This window comes from Xyrauchen texanus, chromosome 36 (assembly GCF_025860055.1).
Source record: "Xyrauchen texanus isolate HMW12.3.18 chromosome 36, RBS_HiC_50CHRs, whole genome shotgun sequence".
In the NCBI taxonomy this organism is placed as follows: Eukaryota; Metazoa; Chordata; class Actinopteri; order Cypriniformes; family Catostomidae; genus Xyrauchen; species Xyrauchen texanus.
Window position 1 is genome coordinate 13,473,940 of NC_068311.1, and position 19,239 is coordinate 13,493,178.

General features: G+C 40.1%; 1 protein-coding gene across 1 annotated transcript in view; it reads right to left on the bottom strand.

Moving 5' to 3' along the window:
* ankrd13b (ankyrin repeat domain 13B) overlaps window positions 1-19,239 on the bottom strand; it is a 46,615-nt gene that overhangs the window by 16,388 nt on the left and 10,988 nt on the right. The window contains exons 2-7 of the mRNA XM_052106628.1: window positions 7,308-7,443; window positions 7,103-7,227; window positions 5,319-5,364; window positions 4,580-4,723; window positions 3,494-3,725; window positions 3,230-3,296 (exon numbers count right to left, since the gene is read on the bottom strand). Coding sequence (XP_051962588.1) covers window positions 3,230-3,296; window positions 3,494-3,725; window positions 4,580-4,723; window positions 5,319-5,364; window positions 7,103-7,227; window positions 7,308-7,443 — 750 coding nt within the window. The remainder of the gene's footprint in view (window positions 1-3,229; window positions 3,297-3,493; window positions 3,726-4,579; window positions 4,724-5,318; window positions 5,365-7,102; window positions 7,228-7,307; window positions 7,444-19,239) is intronic.

A 19,239-nucleotide genomic window follows, 5' to 3' on the forward strand; every position in this document is an offset into this window, starting at 1 on the left:
CATATCAGCTCTGCAGCCCTGGACAGTGGCCGAATGGTATCAGCGGGGAGTGACAATGGGAGCTGTATCTCGCCGAAAAGTCATCTCGACAGGCGGCGTCCAACACGGGTTGGGGCGCGGTCTCGCGAGGGCTCTCCGGTTTTGGCCTATGGTCAGTTCAGGAAAAGCTCCTTCACATAAATTGTCTGGAAATGATAGCGGTCGATGCGCGCTCGTGCGCTTTCTCCCGGTCATTCAGGGTCACCACGTCCTGGTCCGTTCGGACAACAGATCTGTGGTATCCTACCTAAACCGTCAGGGCGGTGTCAGATCCAGGAACCTCTTCCATCTGACAAAACGCATACTGAGTTGGTCCCAGTGCCACCTGCGCTCGCTGAGGGCGACGCGCGTGCCAGGCCACCTGAGCGGCGGCCCGGACAGACTGTCCAGAGACAATATTCCCCAGGGGAATGGTCCTGCACGCTCAAACAGTCCAGGCGTTATGGCACCTATTCGGCAGAGCAGAGATAGACCTCTTTGCGTCCAAAGAGAACTCTCACTGCCCAATATTTTTCTCAGCGAGGGCAGCTGGCCCAGGACTGGCCCAGGCGCCCGGCTTACGCCTTCCCTCCCGTCTGCGCTATTGCCACAGGTAATGCAGAGGATCAGGAAGCAGCGTCACTCGGTGCTCCTCATAGCCCCGCGTTGGGAGAATCAGACATGGTTCCCGAGCTTACGCAGCTGTCACTGACAGCGCCGTGGCCCATCTCAGTGAGAGCAGATCTCCTCTCTCAAGCTCGCGGCACAATCTGGCATCCCCACCCAGAGCTGGAGCTGCATGCGTGGGTGATCAGCGACTACCCGTCGCTCTGCCAGAAGGAGTAATAAACACCATCATACATGCTAGAGCCCCTTCCACGAGAAGACTCTATGCGTCAAAATGGTCTGTGTTCTCAAAATGGTGCACCGACAGAGACCTGGACCCGCGGACATGTGGGGTGTACGTCGCTGCTCGTATTTCTACAAGAGCTGCTGGATAAGGGCAGATCCCCATCCACGCTCAAAGTGTATGTGGCGGCCGTTGCGGCGTTAGCTGAACCCCTGCACGGCCAGTCATGGGGTAAAAACGAGCTGGTCATCCGCTTCCTCAGGGAGCTAGAAGGATGAACCCCGCGCCCCCATCGGTTCCTATCTGGGATCTTTCTATAGTTCTCGAAACTATGAAAGCCCCCTTTCGAACCACTTCAATCCGTGGATTTGAAATATCTTTCACTCAAAACCGTTTTTCTGACTGCCCTGTCATCAGTCAAGCGTGTGGGAGACCTTCACGCACTGTCTGTCAGCGCTGCGTGTCTTGAGTTTGGACCAAGTGACTCCAAGGTCATTTTAAAGCCTAGACACGGCTATGTTCCCAAGGTGATCGGTACTCCTTTCAGAGCACAGGTCATTTCCCTATCGGCGCTGCCAGCACCGGATAGCTGACGCGGCGCCAATCTCCTTTGCCCGGTCAGAGCACTGAGATTGTATACTGCGCGCTCCGCTGCTTTCAGGCGCTCGAGCAGCTTTTCGTTTCGTTCAGGGCGCACCAAAGGTCTCGCCGCCTCGAAACAGACACTATCTAGATGGATAGTGGGCGCTATTGCTGCTGCATACGGCGTCAAAAGACCTGCCATGCCCGTTGGGCATTAGGGCTCACTCCACTAGAGGCATGGCATCCTCGTGGGCATGGTCCAGCGGGATTTCCATTCACGACATATGTGTGGCAGCGGGATGGACTTCCCCTCCACCTTTGTCAGATTTTACAATATGGAAGTGCCCGCTCTGCAGGCAAAACTACTAGCGGTTTAATACGCTACAGCTCCCCTGGTGAGCTGCACTGATGGGACACATTCCACACAGACCGGCACCGCCCTCTGTCGTTCCCTTCCCACTATGTGCTTATGTATTACACAATCAATGACCCGCATTCTTGCCGGCCAAATATTATTTCCCCACTCATAAGGGCTCCCGGGTCCCCCTTAATTCCCTGGGGCTCATACAGTGGATGCTTGGCGCGCACGGCGTTGACAATGGGTTCCGTAGCGTAAGCTAGCTTACGCATATACTGAGAGAACCTCTCGTAAGAGAGCGTATCGGTTACCTAACGTAACCTCGGTTCTCTCTAGATGAGGAGCGAGTATTGCGTAGCCGGCCGTGCTTTCAGCGCCACGGCGACTTTTCAGCTTCAGTCAATGAAAACCAGGGTTCCAGCCTACGAACCACGCTTATATGCACTCTAGTCACGCCCATTTTGGCGGGCTTTGATGCAGTGAGCGCGGACGCCTCTCATTGGATCGCGAGTTCAGCCCAAGCTCGTCTATAGGCTGCAGCAGTTGCCGCAGAGCAACCTATGAGCTCGCTAGCTAGCCCGCTCAAGGTCTGCAGCTGCCACACTGCGTTGACAATGGATACAAAAATTAAGGATAATTTTTTGGCTTCAATATCTCAGAAAAGATGAATCTTTCCCGTAGCGTAAGCTAGCTTACGCAATACTCGTTCCCTCATCTAGAGAGAACCGAGGTTACGTTAGGTAACCAATACGTTTCTTTCCATTCAGGTCAACAGATCAAAGCACACAAAAGTTTTCAACTGTATAACACCATGCAAAAAATACACTAGTATGTGAATATTAATTGAGTCATGCACACGTTGCTTAGTAACCTTCAAGAGTGTCTAGTCAAGTATCTTAATTAATATGCTTGAGTCAAGTGTACCATAGATGGATTTGTGAATTTGCCAGCTGCTTACCTCACACTTCTACCTGTAAACCAAGGACTACTGTCAGGGTAACTGAAAAAAGATCTGTCAGCTGAGGGGTTTATTTCCTTTGTCATGTATCAAGTACATCTTGTATTTCTGAACTCAGTAGTAATTCTGTTCTTGTTTGTGCATAGTTGTATTGTGACACATTAAAGCTGAAGTGTGACAGATAGTCCTGCCCCAAACTCTTGCCATTGGTTGATACAATGTTGCTCTATGGGGCTGGTGGGGACGCTTAAACAAATGGAGCAATGATTTGATAGCGCCACAGACCCATAGCGGTTACCCTTTGAGGAAATCAACCTACAACTGGCTTACTTTAGCTGTAAAAGCTGCATATTAAGCTGGGAGAAATTATTATAACATCAAAGAATTACACACTTCAGCTTTAAAGCTACATTCTTGACTGTGACCATAAACATTAAAGTGAGTATGGAGCCCTGAGCAGTACCTTTGCTTCGTACCCATTCACCACCTCAGTTTTCTCACTTCGCCAGCCAAGAACGCCCGTTTTATTCCTGCAGAGACAGGCAGGCACGTAAGAGGGTGGGTGACATGCAGAGGTTAGTCCAATATCATTTATGATTGAACACTTCACACTGTAGGTTTTGCAGCCTGTGGTGTGACTAAGCAACAATGAATGGTTACAATCCCCTTGTTGAAATTGTTTACAAAATTTTCATTTGCAGCAATTACTTGGCAAATATGTGCTCACCTCTCAAAGGAGATGTTCCTGGTGTCGAGCTGCGTTGCCACCACAGGAGCGGATAGACGTGCCGCCACTTGTTCGTAGCTGGGCTGTAGTGCCCCTAAAAGGCTCAAAGCGGTAGTGCTTACCCTGGAAGAGGGGGAAGTGGGCGAGGAAGGGGAGGAAGACAGGCATGGGAGCGTCTCGCAAAACACCAGCTGTCTGTCATGATCCACTTCCATTACCATGGCACTGGAGTCTGAGTGACAGGTGGAGAGAGAGACACAACGGAGGAGAGCCAATTAAAGACTGTGGGGAAGAGGGACTGAGGTTGGTTTCATGCCAATGACGGCTTGTTTGAGGAACATTGTGCGAGAGGTGGCAATGAGAACAATACCGTATCAAAGATCCAACCCACATTCGATTTGGATGAATCTCATGAAAATATGTCCAGGTCACATATTACCCAAAATTCCAAAGATATAGGCCTCGTTTTCTTTAAGCAAAAAATTAATTCTTCTTTCTTTCATTTGATTTTGGGCTAAATATGAAATGAATGTGTTCTTGACAGGTTTTGTAAGATGCACTTTAAGGGGGCCTGGCTAGCTCAGCAAGTAAAGACGCTGACTACCACAACTGGAATTGCAAGTTCGAATCCAGGGCATGCTGAGTAACTCCAGTCAGGCTTCCTAATCAATCAATTGGCCTGGTTGCTAGGGTGGGTAGAGTCACGTTGGGTTAAACACCTTGTGGTCGCTATAATGTGGTTCTCGTTCTCAGTGGGGTTTGGTTGGAGTTGTGTGTGGATGCCACGGAGAATAGCGTGAGCCTCCACATGCGCTTCGTCTCCGCGGTAACGTGCTCAACAAGCCACATGATAAGATGCATGGATTGACAGTCTCAGACGTGAAGGCAAGTGAGATTCGTCCTCCACCACCCGGATTTAGGCGAGTCACTATGCCACCAGAAGGACTCCAGGAGCACGCATTGGGAATTAGGCATACGAAATTGGGGGGAAAATGGGAGAAAATCTCAAAAACATAAAAAACTAAACGATGCACCTTTAAAGGGAAATAATGCAAAGAAAAATATAGACATCACACACACACACACCTTGACCCCTGAAAATGAAGCTGCGATTCCCTCTCTGCCAGGTCATTTGCTCAAATCCCATGAGCGTCATATCCACGCGGAGGCACTGACCACTCTTCCATACCCGATAAGTGTCACTCGGACAGATTCGAGACACTAATGGAACTGGAAAAGAGAGAGATTTCAATAATACAATGGAACACTGTAAGTAAAAAATCCCATTTCTTTTTCTCCATAGAGAATTTAATTTTAGTAATAAAACTTTTCAATACAGACCACCCAATGAGCACTGAGGTTGTTAAACGATGCTGCATGCCTCAGTAGATGTCTCAAGTCTGTGTGATTTTAAATTCATCTTTAAACAAATGTTCTTAATAGCCAAATTCCCAGTGACTTCTGGAGAGACTCCTGGAGAGAGCTCAAACAATCAAAGTCACTGTTACCATAGAAAGAGGGTGAGTAAATGATGACAGAATTTTCATTTTTGGGTGAAATATTCCTTTAAGAATATTGTAAAAAAAAGAAAATAAGAAAAATCATATTTTACACTTTTTTATTTAAATTAAAGTAAAGTTTGTGAATCACCTCAGAGCTGGTTGGTTTGGTTCATGGTTTACATTTTTATATTAAAGAATAAAAAAATCCCTATAAAGAAAATGAAAGGGGGAAAGGAAATGGATAAGGAAGTGGAAAGGGGGAATCCCTTTACAAACATACCACGAACTCTGATTTATACATCCCTACAGCACTTATGACCTACCCCAGCTTGTAAACTCCCACTTCATCTCCACATAAAAATCCTGTGCCTAAAAGAGAAAGAGAGAAGGTTAGAGTGAATGTAAATGTACAGTGGGAGGGCTAGAGAGAGAGAGATGGATCACTCTGCAGGAAAAGACATGAATAATAAAACTCATGGAGAGATGAGGACTGTGAAGTATGAGAGAGTTTGCACATCCATCATAAACAAAAGGGGTGCCAGAGGTTGAAGAAAGGGAGCAGAGAAAGGAAAGGAGAGGTCTCGCAAACAAAGAATGACGTAGAACTAGAGGGTAGAGGTAAGGTAAAATTTGTTATTTAGAAGTATCGCAATATTTTACCTTATTATTTCAACGTTTTGCAATTATACTGTATACCTGTTTTGAAAGTTGCTTTGGATAAATCCGTCTGCCAAATGAATAAATGTAAATGTAAATATGAAACTTTGAAAGCGATATTTCAATTATTGCGATTTATTTCCTCATGACACTATTATATGATGTAATGGATCATTAAAAAATGTTTTAAATGTGTCTTTAGATTAGGTCACATAAATGCTTAGCTAGCAATTAGCCAATATTTTATTATGACATTTATTAAGTAATAATGGTTTAATAGTAAGTTTTACTAAAACAGTAACAAATACATTAAGTTTAAATGTATTTCCAATTAATTACATATATAATTTCTTTATTAACTATGAATTTGTGCCTTTTTCATGTTCTCATAAACATTTCTTTACCACTGGTTTACATCAACTAAAATTCATCTTTGAAAGCAATATTTAGAATTATTTAGATATTTTACCTCATGATACTGTATATGAAACTTTAAAAGCAATATTTCAAAGTATTGCAATATTTTACCTCAATACTGTGTATGAAACTTTGAAAGTGATATTTCACTGAAAGCAATCACTGTACTTTATCGATGTTCTAATGCCAAGAATTTATATTTTTACATCAATTGTTCAAATGAATATTTTGGGAATTAAGAGCAAGTATGTGAAAAGATGCAATGAGTCTATAAATTGTTTCATTTGAAAGAATTCCTGTACAGATCCTCCTTACAGCTAGACTGCAAGGGTTTTTGTCCATTGATAAAGAAGCGGGAACCAAACTATGCAATCCCCTTACAACGTTTTTTATTTTTTTCACTGACACTGACGTGCCTTTACTCTATGCTACTTATTTGGCTCTATATAAGGTAAGCAATACGTTTATATTTTTGCACAAACCACCAAAGTACAATAAAGATGAACTAGAAACGATTGAGTACATTCAAAAAAATATTTTTGCCTATTTTTAAGTATCCATTTCAATTGAATAACGAATTTCCATCTAATTTAATTGAATAGTCTTGAAGAAAATGTAATTAATAAAACTTGCATTTTTTAAGATTTATACATTTTATTTAGTTAAAGATTAGACAATTCAATTAGATGGAAATTTGTTATTCAATTGAAATGGATAAATCTTAAAAAGTGTAAAAGATCACAATATATCACAAATTTGAATCACAATACACTAAACAACAAGAATTGTGGCATTTTCGCATCGCAACCCAAATGTGGATATAATATCGTATTGTCAGGTCCCTGCTGATTCCCTCCCAGCTAGAGGTTACCGATATACCTGGGTGTGAACTATATATTTATGTATCTGTATCTAGTGGAATGAGGGGCTCAGGTGTGCGGGCAGCAGGTGGTTGTTAAGCTGGTGGGTGAGTTCATAGCTTGTTGTTTTCTCATTAGCTGGCTCAGTTTATTAAAACACATCTGGGGCTAACCTGCCGGAGTCTCTCCAGTAGGCGTGGGATTCCTGCCAGACGCTTGGTGGTGCGTTGGTAGTCACGGTAATGCAGCACCAGGCGTACCAGCTCTGGGTCACGTGTGCTAATGGCTTCCTGCAACACTGAGAGAAAGAGAGGGTGTAAAGTGAGGTTTAAACTGACCCCAGAATGCAGTGGAACTGGAGCTTTTACACTGTATTACCTGTCCAACCATTTCTGTTTTCTTTGCTGACATCTGCTCCATGCTGGAGTAACAGATGGGCACAGTCTAGGTGGCCCAATGTCACGGCCAGGTGGAGAGGAGTCCGACCCCGTGGGTCCAAAACTTCTAAATCTAACTGTAAGAGAGAGAGATTTTTAGACATCATTTAATAGAAAAGTTTGTCAAACACAAATTTCTGCCCTTAATGGATTAAAACAGAGGTCTGTCATGGCCTAGTGGTTAGTGCATGAGTTCCAGATATATTGAGCCTTGGTGCTCATGCTGGAGATGCAGGTTCAAATCCAGCCTGTATTTTGTACTGATAACATTGCGAATGTAGCCAAACAGATAAAAATGGAGGAGAAATATGGAGTTACAGAGAAAGACAAGATCACATTTTGTTTAACTGCAGTTCATATGTAACAAGCTTAAAAAGCCTTCAGGGGTAAGGTAGAAAGAAAGAAAGAACATGGGCACGATTCACCCACATACGCATCAGCTGCCTGCAACTTGGAGAGAATAGCAGGTAAAAGGAAAAGAAGACAGAATTGAAAAAGGGTGATGGAAGAGAGAAGTGTCAGGCGATAATTAAGGCATTACACCTGAACATGACACTGAGCATGCTTACACGGTGAGAAATACTTCCACACTCAAAATGAGAGCCGTGCTAAGCACATTTTGATTTCATACTCATGAAAAACAGTGGTAAAAACTGAATGAACATACAGTAACTACAAAAACTAACATACATTTCTATGACTAGAACACTAAAATAAAATAAAAATGACCATGAGTTCATCTTAGTTTTTTAGATACTGCATATTATAAAATGCTAAACCTTTACAACCAATCTTTACAAACCATTAAATATGAAAATACCACTAGATAGGAAAAACAATATCCAACTAAAACCCACCAGACTGTTCGAAAGTTCTGCTGCTGAAATCGTTCTGTGCTAACTGAAATTCGAACCACTGCCCCCAGTGGCCGAGTCTGGAAGTGTTGTTGAACAGTTTCATTGTGAGATATACCGGAGTGGCTCCAAAACTGAGTTATATTTTTAGTTTTAAATTATACTATATAGTCACAAGAAAGGCGTAGTCTTTTTAACCTGCACCCTAACCACAAACCTAAACCTAATTTTAATCTATAAGTGGAATAAGTAGTCTTCATGGGACTATAACCCATGTTTTTGAGGTAGCTTGTGCAAAGTACTAACCTATCAGCAGCGCCAGAGGTGAAGATTATTTGTCAGTAATTCGGCAGAATGGGGTTGATTTCAGAGTACATATACATTTGGAAGCTACATATTGATTTCCAGTGTGATCGTGTTGAAACTAATGAAAACAACACTAATTTGGAACTACATATTGAAGAAAATAAATTTAAATAAAAACTAATTTAAAAATTCAAAGAGTAATAACTCTGTCTTCAAGCAAGTCAACTCAGTCATCAACAGTAATGAGCACCTTGAAAGAGTTTATGATTCTCCTTATGGGGGCATCTTTTATAATATGTTCATCGCTCACTGTCATCCAAACGCAAACACACAATCCCTCCATTCACCTCCAAGTGCAAACACACATTTCAGTTAATATGCCTGTGTTTATAGATGCAGTATGACCCATTAATCATTATTTAATGAGTTGGCTGACTGTGGCCATGTCCATATTTATAAGTGTACCCTTCGAAAGCAAGGTCATGACAGACGGTGCAGCAAGTGCATGGTGAATTGTGTATGTAGAGCAGCAATGAATGTCAGGACAGCTTTATTTAGAGACTGGTATGTGAGCCATGTTTGCTGTTTTTAATGGTGCATTTCAGATGGGCTCGTGGTAATGGAAAAATATTATTACCCAAGGGCTTAACTTGTGCTGTGAGAGCTGCTTTGGAGTTCTGAATTGTACAGCCAGTTATCTGTGTGCACTTTAAAGTGTGCACATGTATTTCCATGTCTCTCTCTGTGTGTGTGTGTGTGTGTGTGTGTGTGTGTGTGTGTGTGTGTGTGTGTGTGTGTGTGTGAGCGTGTATTTATCACTTTGTGGGGACCAAATGTCCCCATAAGGATAGTAAAACCCGAAATTTTTGACCTTGTGGGGACATTTTGTCGGTCCCCATGAGGAAAACAGCTTATAAATCATACTAAATTATGTTTTTTGAAAATGTAAAAATGCAGAAAGTTTTCTGTGAGGGTTAGGTTTAGGGGTAGGGTTAGGTTTAGGGGATAGAATATAAAGTTTGTACAGTATAAAAACCATTATGTCTATGGAAAGTCCCCATAAAACATGGAAACACAACATGTGTGTGTGTGTGTGTGTGTGTGTGTGTGTGTGTGTTGTGCACCATTTTTCATCATTGCTCAAACTTTTGGATCCTGGTATATATAAACTTTGGTTCGAAAGTAGCCAGAATGTTTGTGCTATGGACATGGATGATTCAGGCAAAAAAAAAAAAAACATATAAATACCATAGACTAACACTGAATGAGGGAGCTGAGTCATATCTAGGGACCAAAATAAACATAGAAACCTGGGAGTTATTTTCACTCAAACCATGTGATCACCTAGCAACACCCTAGCAATCACAGAGAACACCCAAGCAACCGTATAGCAGCATGATACAAAAAACACTCAAACATCATTGCAATGCCCTGGTGACAACCCACACACCTTAGCATCATAGTGACAAATTTTGCACTCACATTTTCTTCAGACTATGTAAAAATGTATTTCAGTTGTATATGACTGTATATGATGATGTATATGTACAGGATATGTAAATTAATTGTGTACGATGTGTATGATACTACATAATAATTACATTTATCTCCACGGGAGTATGTTTGTGTCCCACACAATGCTCTGTAATTAGTCAGCCCCTTCTTAAACATCATGATGGCACTCAGCAGCAACAACTGAGGGCCTCGCTAGAAAAACACCAGGCCGGTCCCAAGAGTGAGGTAAGACAGTCGAAGTGCTGCGAGAAAAAGGGATTATGGGGTGGGGAGTTGCTATGGTTAGCCTGGATGAAGAGTCATCCTGGATGGACTGGAGATGCTGGTTGGAAAACACAAGTTTTAAAGGGTTAGTTCACCAAAATGAAAATTATTTAATAATTTACTCACCTTTATGTTGTTCCAAACTCATGTCACTTTCTTCTGTGCTCCACAAGAGATGCATGGCATGTTCATTGCATCTTTTTTTTAAATGTGACTGAGGTTGTCATTCTGCTCAACATCTCATTTTTGTTTCACAGAAAAAAGAAAGTCATACAGGTTTGGAACAACATGAATTTGATAAAATAATGACAGCATTTTCATTTTTGGTTGAACTATCCCTTTAAGTAAATGATGACTCTCCTGTCAGTCCTGTGGGGATCTCAGATCAGCCCTGAGGCTAACACTAGAGAGATTATGATGGTTCAAATGACTGACAGGGAGAGATAGAGAGAAGGGGATAACTGTCAGTAGGAGTGCACACTTTAGCTGGTAAAGGACTGTATGAGTGAGGGACTGAAAGAGATTCTGGTTCTAAGAGGTTCAGGAAAAGAGAGTAACTTGAAATTTGGCACTAAGATGGATTAGCGGCCACGAGAGAAGGACAGAACAGAAGGGTTTGGGAGCATCAATCAGTGGCGTTCTCTCCGTAGAGGCCAGGGAGGCATTGCCTCCTAAAAAATGTGGATGAGGAAAATAATCGACTGTACATAAATAAAACAGCTGACAAATCATGAAATGTGAGCTCAAATAATACAGTATTTGTAGCAGTCTTAGTTCCAAAGTAATTCTGTCTAACAGCGACACCAACAGACAAAGCCAAATCTCATTGAGCTCCAGAATGGCCTGAATGTGATTGAGAAAATCAGGCAAAAAGACACGTGAGAGGAGGCAATGTCTCCTCTTTGTCATCACTATCTATCTATCTATCTATCTATCTATCTATCTATCTATCTATCTATCTATCTATCTATCTATCTATCTATCTATCTATCTATCTATCTATCTATCTATCCATCCATCCATCCATCCATCCATCCATCCATCCATCCATCCATCCATCTATCTATCTATGATGACAGTGGTGGCTAATAACAAATTTCCTCAGTTTTGTAGAAACAATAACTGTAATAACTATGGTATTTTGGAACTTATTTCATGGAAAATGTAGTTACCTTGGTAAAACAAAATATATATATTCTTGAGCAGTGAGGGTCGGCATACAATATAGTAAATAATAATAGAAATCCTACCTGTAACACCTACGCATTACAGTTATCTTGCACTAACCCTCCTACACTGAATCTTACTGATGGCCCAGAAACAAGGTAGCATGCTTGCTTGCTGACATGCATGCAAAGAATTTGACACACTTTCACTAATTTCCAGGTTTGAAATGCCAAGGTAAACACAGCAAATATTATTTTTGTGTTTCTGTACAACAACAAAATACACTATTACATTTTCACAACTTTCCAAAAAAAAAACAAGAGAGATGGATTACGACAGTCAGAAGAGAAAAAGCAGCTATTTTTGAAACCCCATCAAGGTAATATAACACAAAGAATAATACATTTACAGAAATAAAACATTTAGCTATATTTACACTGCTAATTTAAGGTGGAAATACATCATCACAGTCTGTGAAAAAAGTCATAAAAAAACCCAGCCCCTCCACATTAAAACTGACAATATTACATCATCTAGGGACTTTTCCCATATTTTAAGCATGACTGTTTTTCCACATAGCTGTCCATTCCATCTCTTATTTCTCTGTCTATCTCTCTTTCTCAGTTGTGGGACTGCTGGAGACTGCATTATTGATAGTCATCTCTGCCTGGTGCATCTGCTCATGCACTCTCTCTGCCTTGGCTAATGTTCTCTGGCAGCTACTTAAAGCAACATCAATCTTTCATTGGAAGTCCAAACTGTGCATGTGGGAGGCAAGCAAAAGAAAATCATATGTGTCTGGGGGTGGAGGGGGGTGCATATCACAGCATATGATAGATTCTGCTGAATGGTTACATAGGCTGTCCTGTGTGGCCGTATGAATAAAGATGTCCATACATATGCACAATCTGTTCTGCACATACAGTAAATGGAATCATGTGTCTCGGCTATCACTTAAATGCAGCATAGGGCCGTTTGTTTGCAGATATAAATGGAAGAACTGAATCAATGCACAGAAGCACTTAAATGCTGTGATGTAGCAGAAGAATGAAATGAATTGCAGAGACAAGGTGAGAACCCAGGAGAGCAGTGAAAAGGAGTTTACAGATTCTTTAAATAAGTATAGAGGCAGACAGAAGGAAGGGAGGGAGTGTGTGAGAGTTGAGGAGAGAAATACATGTGCTTTTTGTACTTTTTATGCTGCTATTGTGTCACAGAAGGTTGACACACACCCCACGGTGCCAATCGTATTGTGGAGATCGGCCACCGGTCTCTCACGCTGATCAGCTGATTCAGCGCCCTCCTCCTAGTCACACACAGCCATTCCTTTTTAAATAAATATCAGGATAATTGCCACCTATAGGTATTAAAATAATAATAATTGCTAAAATAATAATTGCTTTCAAAAAAGGTTTAACGAATACTACCCTATCTGCCAAAGGTTGGGAAAAAGATCCACCCCAAACTCATACTATTGGTTGGTTGGGGACAGGATGCTCATAAAGGGATCCACTTCCCAACCTTTTTGACCAATGAAATTCCATGACATTTCCAGGCATTTGTGTTTCTGGATACATATTTTTCAGTCCGATTTGCTAATGAATCATTCATACTGAAATTGAGAACCATTATTATCTAGCTGATGAAAAATTTTCAGAGCAGATGAAATCTAGAAAAATGTATATTCACTATAGAATTTCCATAAGTTTTCCATTACTTTTAAGATTTTACAGGCCTGGAAATCACAATTGTAAATTTCCTGATTTTTCATCAGATTTTCCATAACCGTGGCCTCACCATTTTGAGCGCGGTCAGCTGAGGACCTTTATTCAAATATTAGATTACACATTGTTTCATGTACACCTGGATGTTTTGATGAGTAAAACATACAGTACCTTCCTAACTTAAAACTTTAACCTAAACCTAACCAATAGTGTTTTAAAAGCAAATTTAGTCTTGAAAAGCACATTTACTGCAGCAATCACGTCATATCATGTAGCTTCTGTAGCACTTTCACTTCACTTTCAATTTCATTTTGAGCATCCTTGGCTGGGCTCGAGCCTCGATCTCCAAGTTCAAAGTCAAACACTCTATCAGTTGAACTACAGCGCAAGCTGATGCATTAGAGTAAAATTGTTTTGATATAATATTATAGCAGGGTTTGAGTAATAGAATGAAAAATAAGTGTTTATAACGTCCTAAACAGCCACAGTACCTGTGATTTGTGTGAAAGTGAATAAAATGCAAAGTTGTTGTAGTACCTCTAGTGTTATTTCACCAGGAAACTGCAGTGAAACGTTGAATGTGGCACGTAAAATTTTGCAAAACATTTTTTTTGCAAAAATTTTGTTATAGTAGCATTCATTTTATGAGACTAAAACCTGCTGCACTGTAGCTCAATTATGTTTACATTTTGAGGAAGTCAACCTTTGATTGGCATACTTGTTGTCTCTGCATATTAATCTGGGATAAAGAAAAGTATTTTAACATCGAAAACATTACACTTTTCAGCTTTAAAGCGACGCGGCTCCATTTCACACTAAAGACTGTATTTGGATGTGACGGTCCATCCTGTTCATGGTCTATCCTGGATCTCCCAGCGATGAAATCTAATGACATGTCCGTTTCTTTACTCTGGTTAGTACCATGGAACTGGCAGGTTGAGATAAGAGGAAGAGGAAGAGAGGGATTTCACTCTTTCCATGTTTAAATGAAGAAAACAAAACACTGACACACTTTAGTGTTCTCCTCTATATGGTTTTTGCAGGGTATGACTTCACTGTGAGATATGTTTTGCATATCCAAATTTAAATAGTGGAACAAGTTTATTAGAAAAACCAACATCTATGCAAATGATAGAGAAATAGACATTGTGCTGATGAAATAGTGCCTTGTAGTATCCTCTAGTAGGCAAATGCAGGACCATACAAATGCTTACTGAGGAGGATTATTTAAGATGGTTAGATATAGGTGAAGCTGCTTCTATGTGTGTTGTTTGTGTGCCTGTATGTTTGTAGCATCTGTGCATAAAGCCATAATGAAATCAGATATGATCCTCAAAGTACCTTTCATTTCCTTATTTTCAATTCAGCAACCAACAGTATCACCACATATTGCTATTGCCTTATCAAACACAGACATATCCATCTTCAACTGTCCTTGGCAGTCTGTTAAAAGCTTTCCATAAGTTAACCAAATCTCAGCAAACCCCTCCCCATCGTTTATCTCCTATCCCCTGTGACAATATGATGCTTAAATTAGTGAGCAAAAGTGTGGATCATTGAAGAAGAATAGTAGATCAAACACAGACTTCACAGATGTGGGGACAATAGAAAATATGCTGATGGAGAGGCACAGGAAAATAAATTGCAGCGTTGTTGTTGTATATTTGCTGATGCACCGCTGACTTCACAAAAAAACTATACAAATCTACATGCTGCTCAACAATTTCTCTTCGCTTTGGACTCTGCTCTGATGATACATCAGCCAGCAATGCTCCTCTCTCCAGTTCTCTCATTCAATTAGCCACTCTATCCATTCCCGACTTATTTCTCCATTCGCTCTCTCAATTTCTTCCCTCTGCTCCTCCGAGCTGTCATCTGTCCACTCCCTCCCCCATGACTGTTTAATGGCACTGTCAAGGCAAACTGTAAATTGAGCTTCTTTTCGTTCAGTAACTTTTTTTTCCTTCTCCACCCCCACACCCAGGGGCGGACTTAGAACTAGGCAAAGGTAGGCATCCGCTTAGGGCCCCCAGAAGCCAAGGGCCCCCTAAAATACAAATAACATGCTTTGTTATTATCATTAATGCTACATAATGTGTGCTGAAATTTTAAATACCACTATTACAACACCGATATGATTGAGATTGCTGTTATTTTCAACACCATCAGTGTAGTGGAATATTCCAAGGTTTTTATGCATCTACACAAGTTCGGAAACAGATGAAAGTTAGCCAAACCGCTCTGACATTTTGGTGTGATTTCACCGTATACTCTGTTGCAAGTTACTAGTTAAACTACATTGTTACAAGTTCAGTTTGGTTTGGATTTGTGTAGAGAAAACGTTTTAACGCATCCGAGACTTCCTAAGGCAGGGCTAGTCAATTGGAGGCCCGCAGGCCAAATCTGGCCCACCAATCATCTTTGTCTAGCCCTCCAATCTGAAATACAAGAGCACTCTCTGTGCAAAACTCAGCATTCATAGGCGTGAGCCACAGCAATCAGTGGTGAGTTTAACAATGCTCAATGGCGCTTGCAACAACAATTAGCCATCATCAGTTGTGAGGACTGGAGCACACATTTAAGCTTTCTGGTGATAGTTTAGTCACACTGCTTTGCTAAAGATGGATCGCACCGTTTAGTTGAGCATTTGATCTCGTCTTTTTCAATCAAATGTATTTATATAAAATTGGTTGGTTGTATGGAGTGAGGTCAAATCTACAGGTGGAACAATGATCACAGCAGTTATAACAGAAATATTGTTAGCACACATGCAAATCTTTGGCAACAAAAGAGAAATCGAATTGTGAAAAACGGCCGTTCAACGAAAATGCACTGAAAAGTTTGCTTTTATTCACTGTTCTTGAAGTGTCTAATGACCATGTCTCATCTGTTAAGGATCTGTAGGGCTTGGAAAAAAGTTATAATGTGAAACAGAACCTGCAAATATCCTGATCATGTTTAGTTCTATACAGCTGTGAGTCAGCCTTCTCAATCACAAACAACAGGATCAACTCAGTTTGTTCTTCTTTTGCCAATGATTACCTACACAAAAATCTGGCTTCTACACTGGCAATTGTGTAGAACCACACTTCTACACTTTACTCGCTACCCAGGACCCCAATTAAATTAAATCTTTATGACCATTGTTTTAATGTGTGGGTTGATAATGTGAGAGGGCTTTAGCATATCTATATATTTCTCCTCAGTTTTAATAATTTGTAAACAATAACCCTAAAATGTTAAAATGATATCATGTTTTGTTTGTTTTTATAGTAAATTTTATAAAGAATTATTTGTTAGTTAAGAGTATAAGTCATGTTTGTTCTTCAGCCAGATCTTATGAAGAGATTTATGGCCAGACATTAAAAAATGATAATTCAATATACAGTATACCCTGTGACTATTTCAATAAGAATAAATGCACAGTATTAAAGGTGTTTTTTAAGTAACACGTTACTTGCAATGAAAGTGGTAGCTAAGATGAATACAGAACAATTTTTTTGGCCGCCCACTAGTTTTCATCCGGATAATCTGGCCCCCGCAAGAAAGTAGTTGAAGAGCCCTGTCCTAAGGTAACACTGTCTTTTCAAATGGATCATATTGCTGCACAGCCTGCAGCTGCTTCCACGAGCACAGCACTCACTATAGTCACCAATACACAGTGTTGATGATGATTATGATCTGGGCGTTGACACTCGTACATAAAAAAATAAAATAAATATTCTCTGACTGTTGACGTTGTTTCACCCTATTTAGCTGTGTAAATCTAGCAAACATTTTTATGTTTTCCCACACCCCAAATATATCTCATGCATGCTCATTGCCAGGCCCGCACAGAATCTGTGTGTGCAGAATTCTGCAGAAAAATCGACGGAAAGTTTCCCAGCTTAATATGCAAGGCAAGGCAAGTTTATGTATATAGCACATTTCATACGCAATGGCAATTCAACATGCTTTACAAACACATTTTAAAGAAAATACAAGATAAGTTAAATTTTTTTAAACAATTAAGAACAGGAAATAAGAATAAAAGTAATACACATTGAGAAAACGTTATATAAAAATAAAATAAAAAGAATAAAATAGCATAAAAATCAGGAGAACAGGTATTATGAGCATGACTTCAGCCAACTGAAAAAGCAGAGAACAGAGTCAGCCATAAGTACAAGACATTTCTAGGTTAATTTTAATCTGAAAATGTAACTGTGGCTCTGTGGCGCTATGAATTTTTTTTCAAATTCCTCAATATGTTTGAATGACCCATTTGGACAATAACAATGGGTCAACCAATGGTGTGCGTTTGGGGCAGACCTATTTGTTATTTACAACCAATGGAAGACGTGGGGAGTTTTATGTAATCTGTTTCAAAACCCACTAGCGACACTAGTAGCTTTAAAGTAGCACTATGTAATTTTTTGTTTTTGTCGTATTGGACTTACACTGACACCAATAGGGGCCTGGATGCAGCACCATTCAAAACACAAAAAGTTGTTTTCAGTTACCGATTTCATTGCAGAATTATACTATTCACAGTCAGCCACGATTGATTTAATCAATTGAGTGAAAGTGTCCAGGTCGGTTACTGAGATTAAGCAAGTAGTATTTGACTGGTCATGTGATTCTAACACGGCAGACCCCATGAGGGGACCCTCTCCATGTAGAATAAAATAGCAATTATAAAGTTACTGATAAGACTGGAGTCTAAACTCACATCTTATATGAGTGGTCACAAGTATATACATATGTTTAAAAAAAAAAATATTTTTTATGATTATATTTTAATGAGGAAAAATTACTGAGTGCACCTTTAAATATTTTTAGCTCTTCTTATTATGTTCTTTGTTATCAATAGAAGTGTATGCATAGTGTATAATAACTTTGTTTAACATATTTAAACTGTAAAAAAAGATTGTATTTGAATTGTTTTGGAAAAGATTGTTAAAATGCAACAGTACACAACTGTCACTTGGTTATCATGTACTGTGAAAAATTATATTTTAATTTAACAAGGCAATACAAATAATTTTCAATGCGTGACCATCACTTTTGATGTTTCTTATTTTTCATATCTGTTATGTACATTTGTGTGTTTTCTGTTACATTTTCTGTTGCATAGTTTATGTTTATTGTCTTATTTGTGTGTCAAGTGTGTTTCCCTGGTGGTGTTTGTAAAAGCAGACTTTTGTAGTTCCCGTAGGTTGGTATATTAACATTATGTAATTTATTGATTTATACGAGAGTGAACTATAAAATATACAAACACATAAATGCCATTCCGTAATGCCGGAAACATGGTCACTGTATTTTCTACGGTGAATATTTTTTTACGAAGAAGTCACCCACAGCTGCCAGTTTTTACCATAAAATTAAAAGGATTTTTTTTTTTATTTTGTGTACCGGTATATAAAAATTCACACAGATTATCTTCCAAAATCAGTCCAGAAAATGTGGGAAAAAAAGTCTGCCGATTTCTACTTGGCCTGCTCATCTCTATTCATATCATACCCTCTCTTCCGTCCGGATGGCTTAAGTTCCCCCCTTTGTTCTTACACTGACACCTAACATCTATCCCATAATCCTGTGTGCTGGTGCAGCAGCTTTTCCCCTTGTCAGCGAGACTGTGTGCCACATTCATTGGAGCAAGCGTGACAGTATTGACCTCCCTTCCGTCCCCGAAGGAGCCCGGTTTGACTTATCCAGCAACACCCCACTCAGTCTCCATAGCTCGCACACTATGCCAAGTGTGGTTAGATTATTCTGTCAGCAGCCTGTAAATCAGATAAACTGGGAGTGCTTTATATCGCAGTAATCATCAACACGGTTAGGGTCTGAATTATGACCGTTTGCCCAAGCCATAAAGCCCTTCACAGAAACAAGATGGCTGGTATTTGAAAGAGTTACAGTATGCATGGAGTTTGGAAAGACTGAATCATTGCATGGCAACTGTAATTAAGATGGAATATTTTGTTTAAATTAGTTATAAATGAGTTATTTATTTTTATATAGTTAGTTCTATATTTATAGTGAAAGGTGTGAGTGTAGC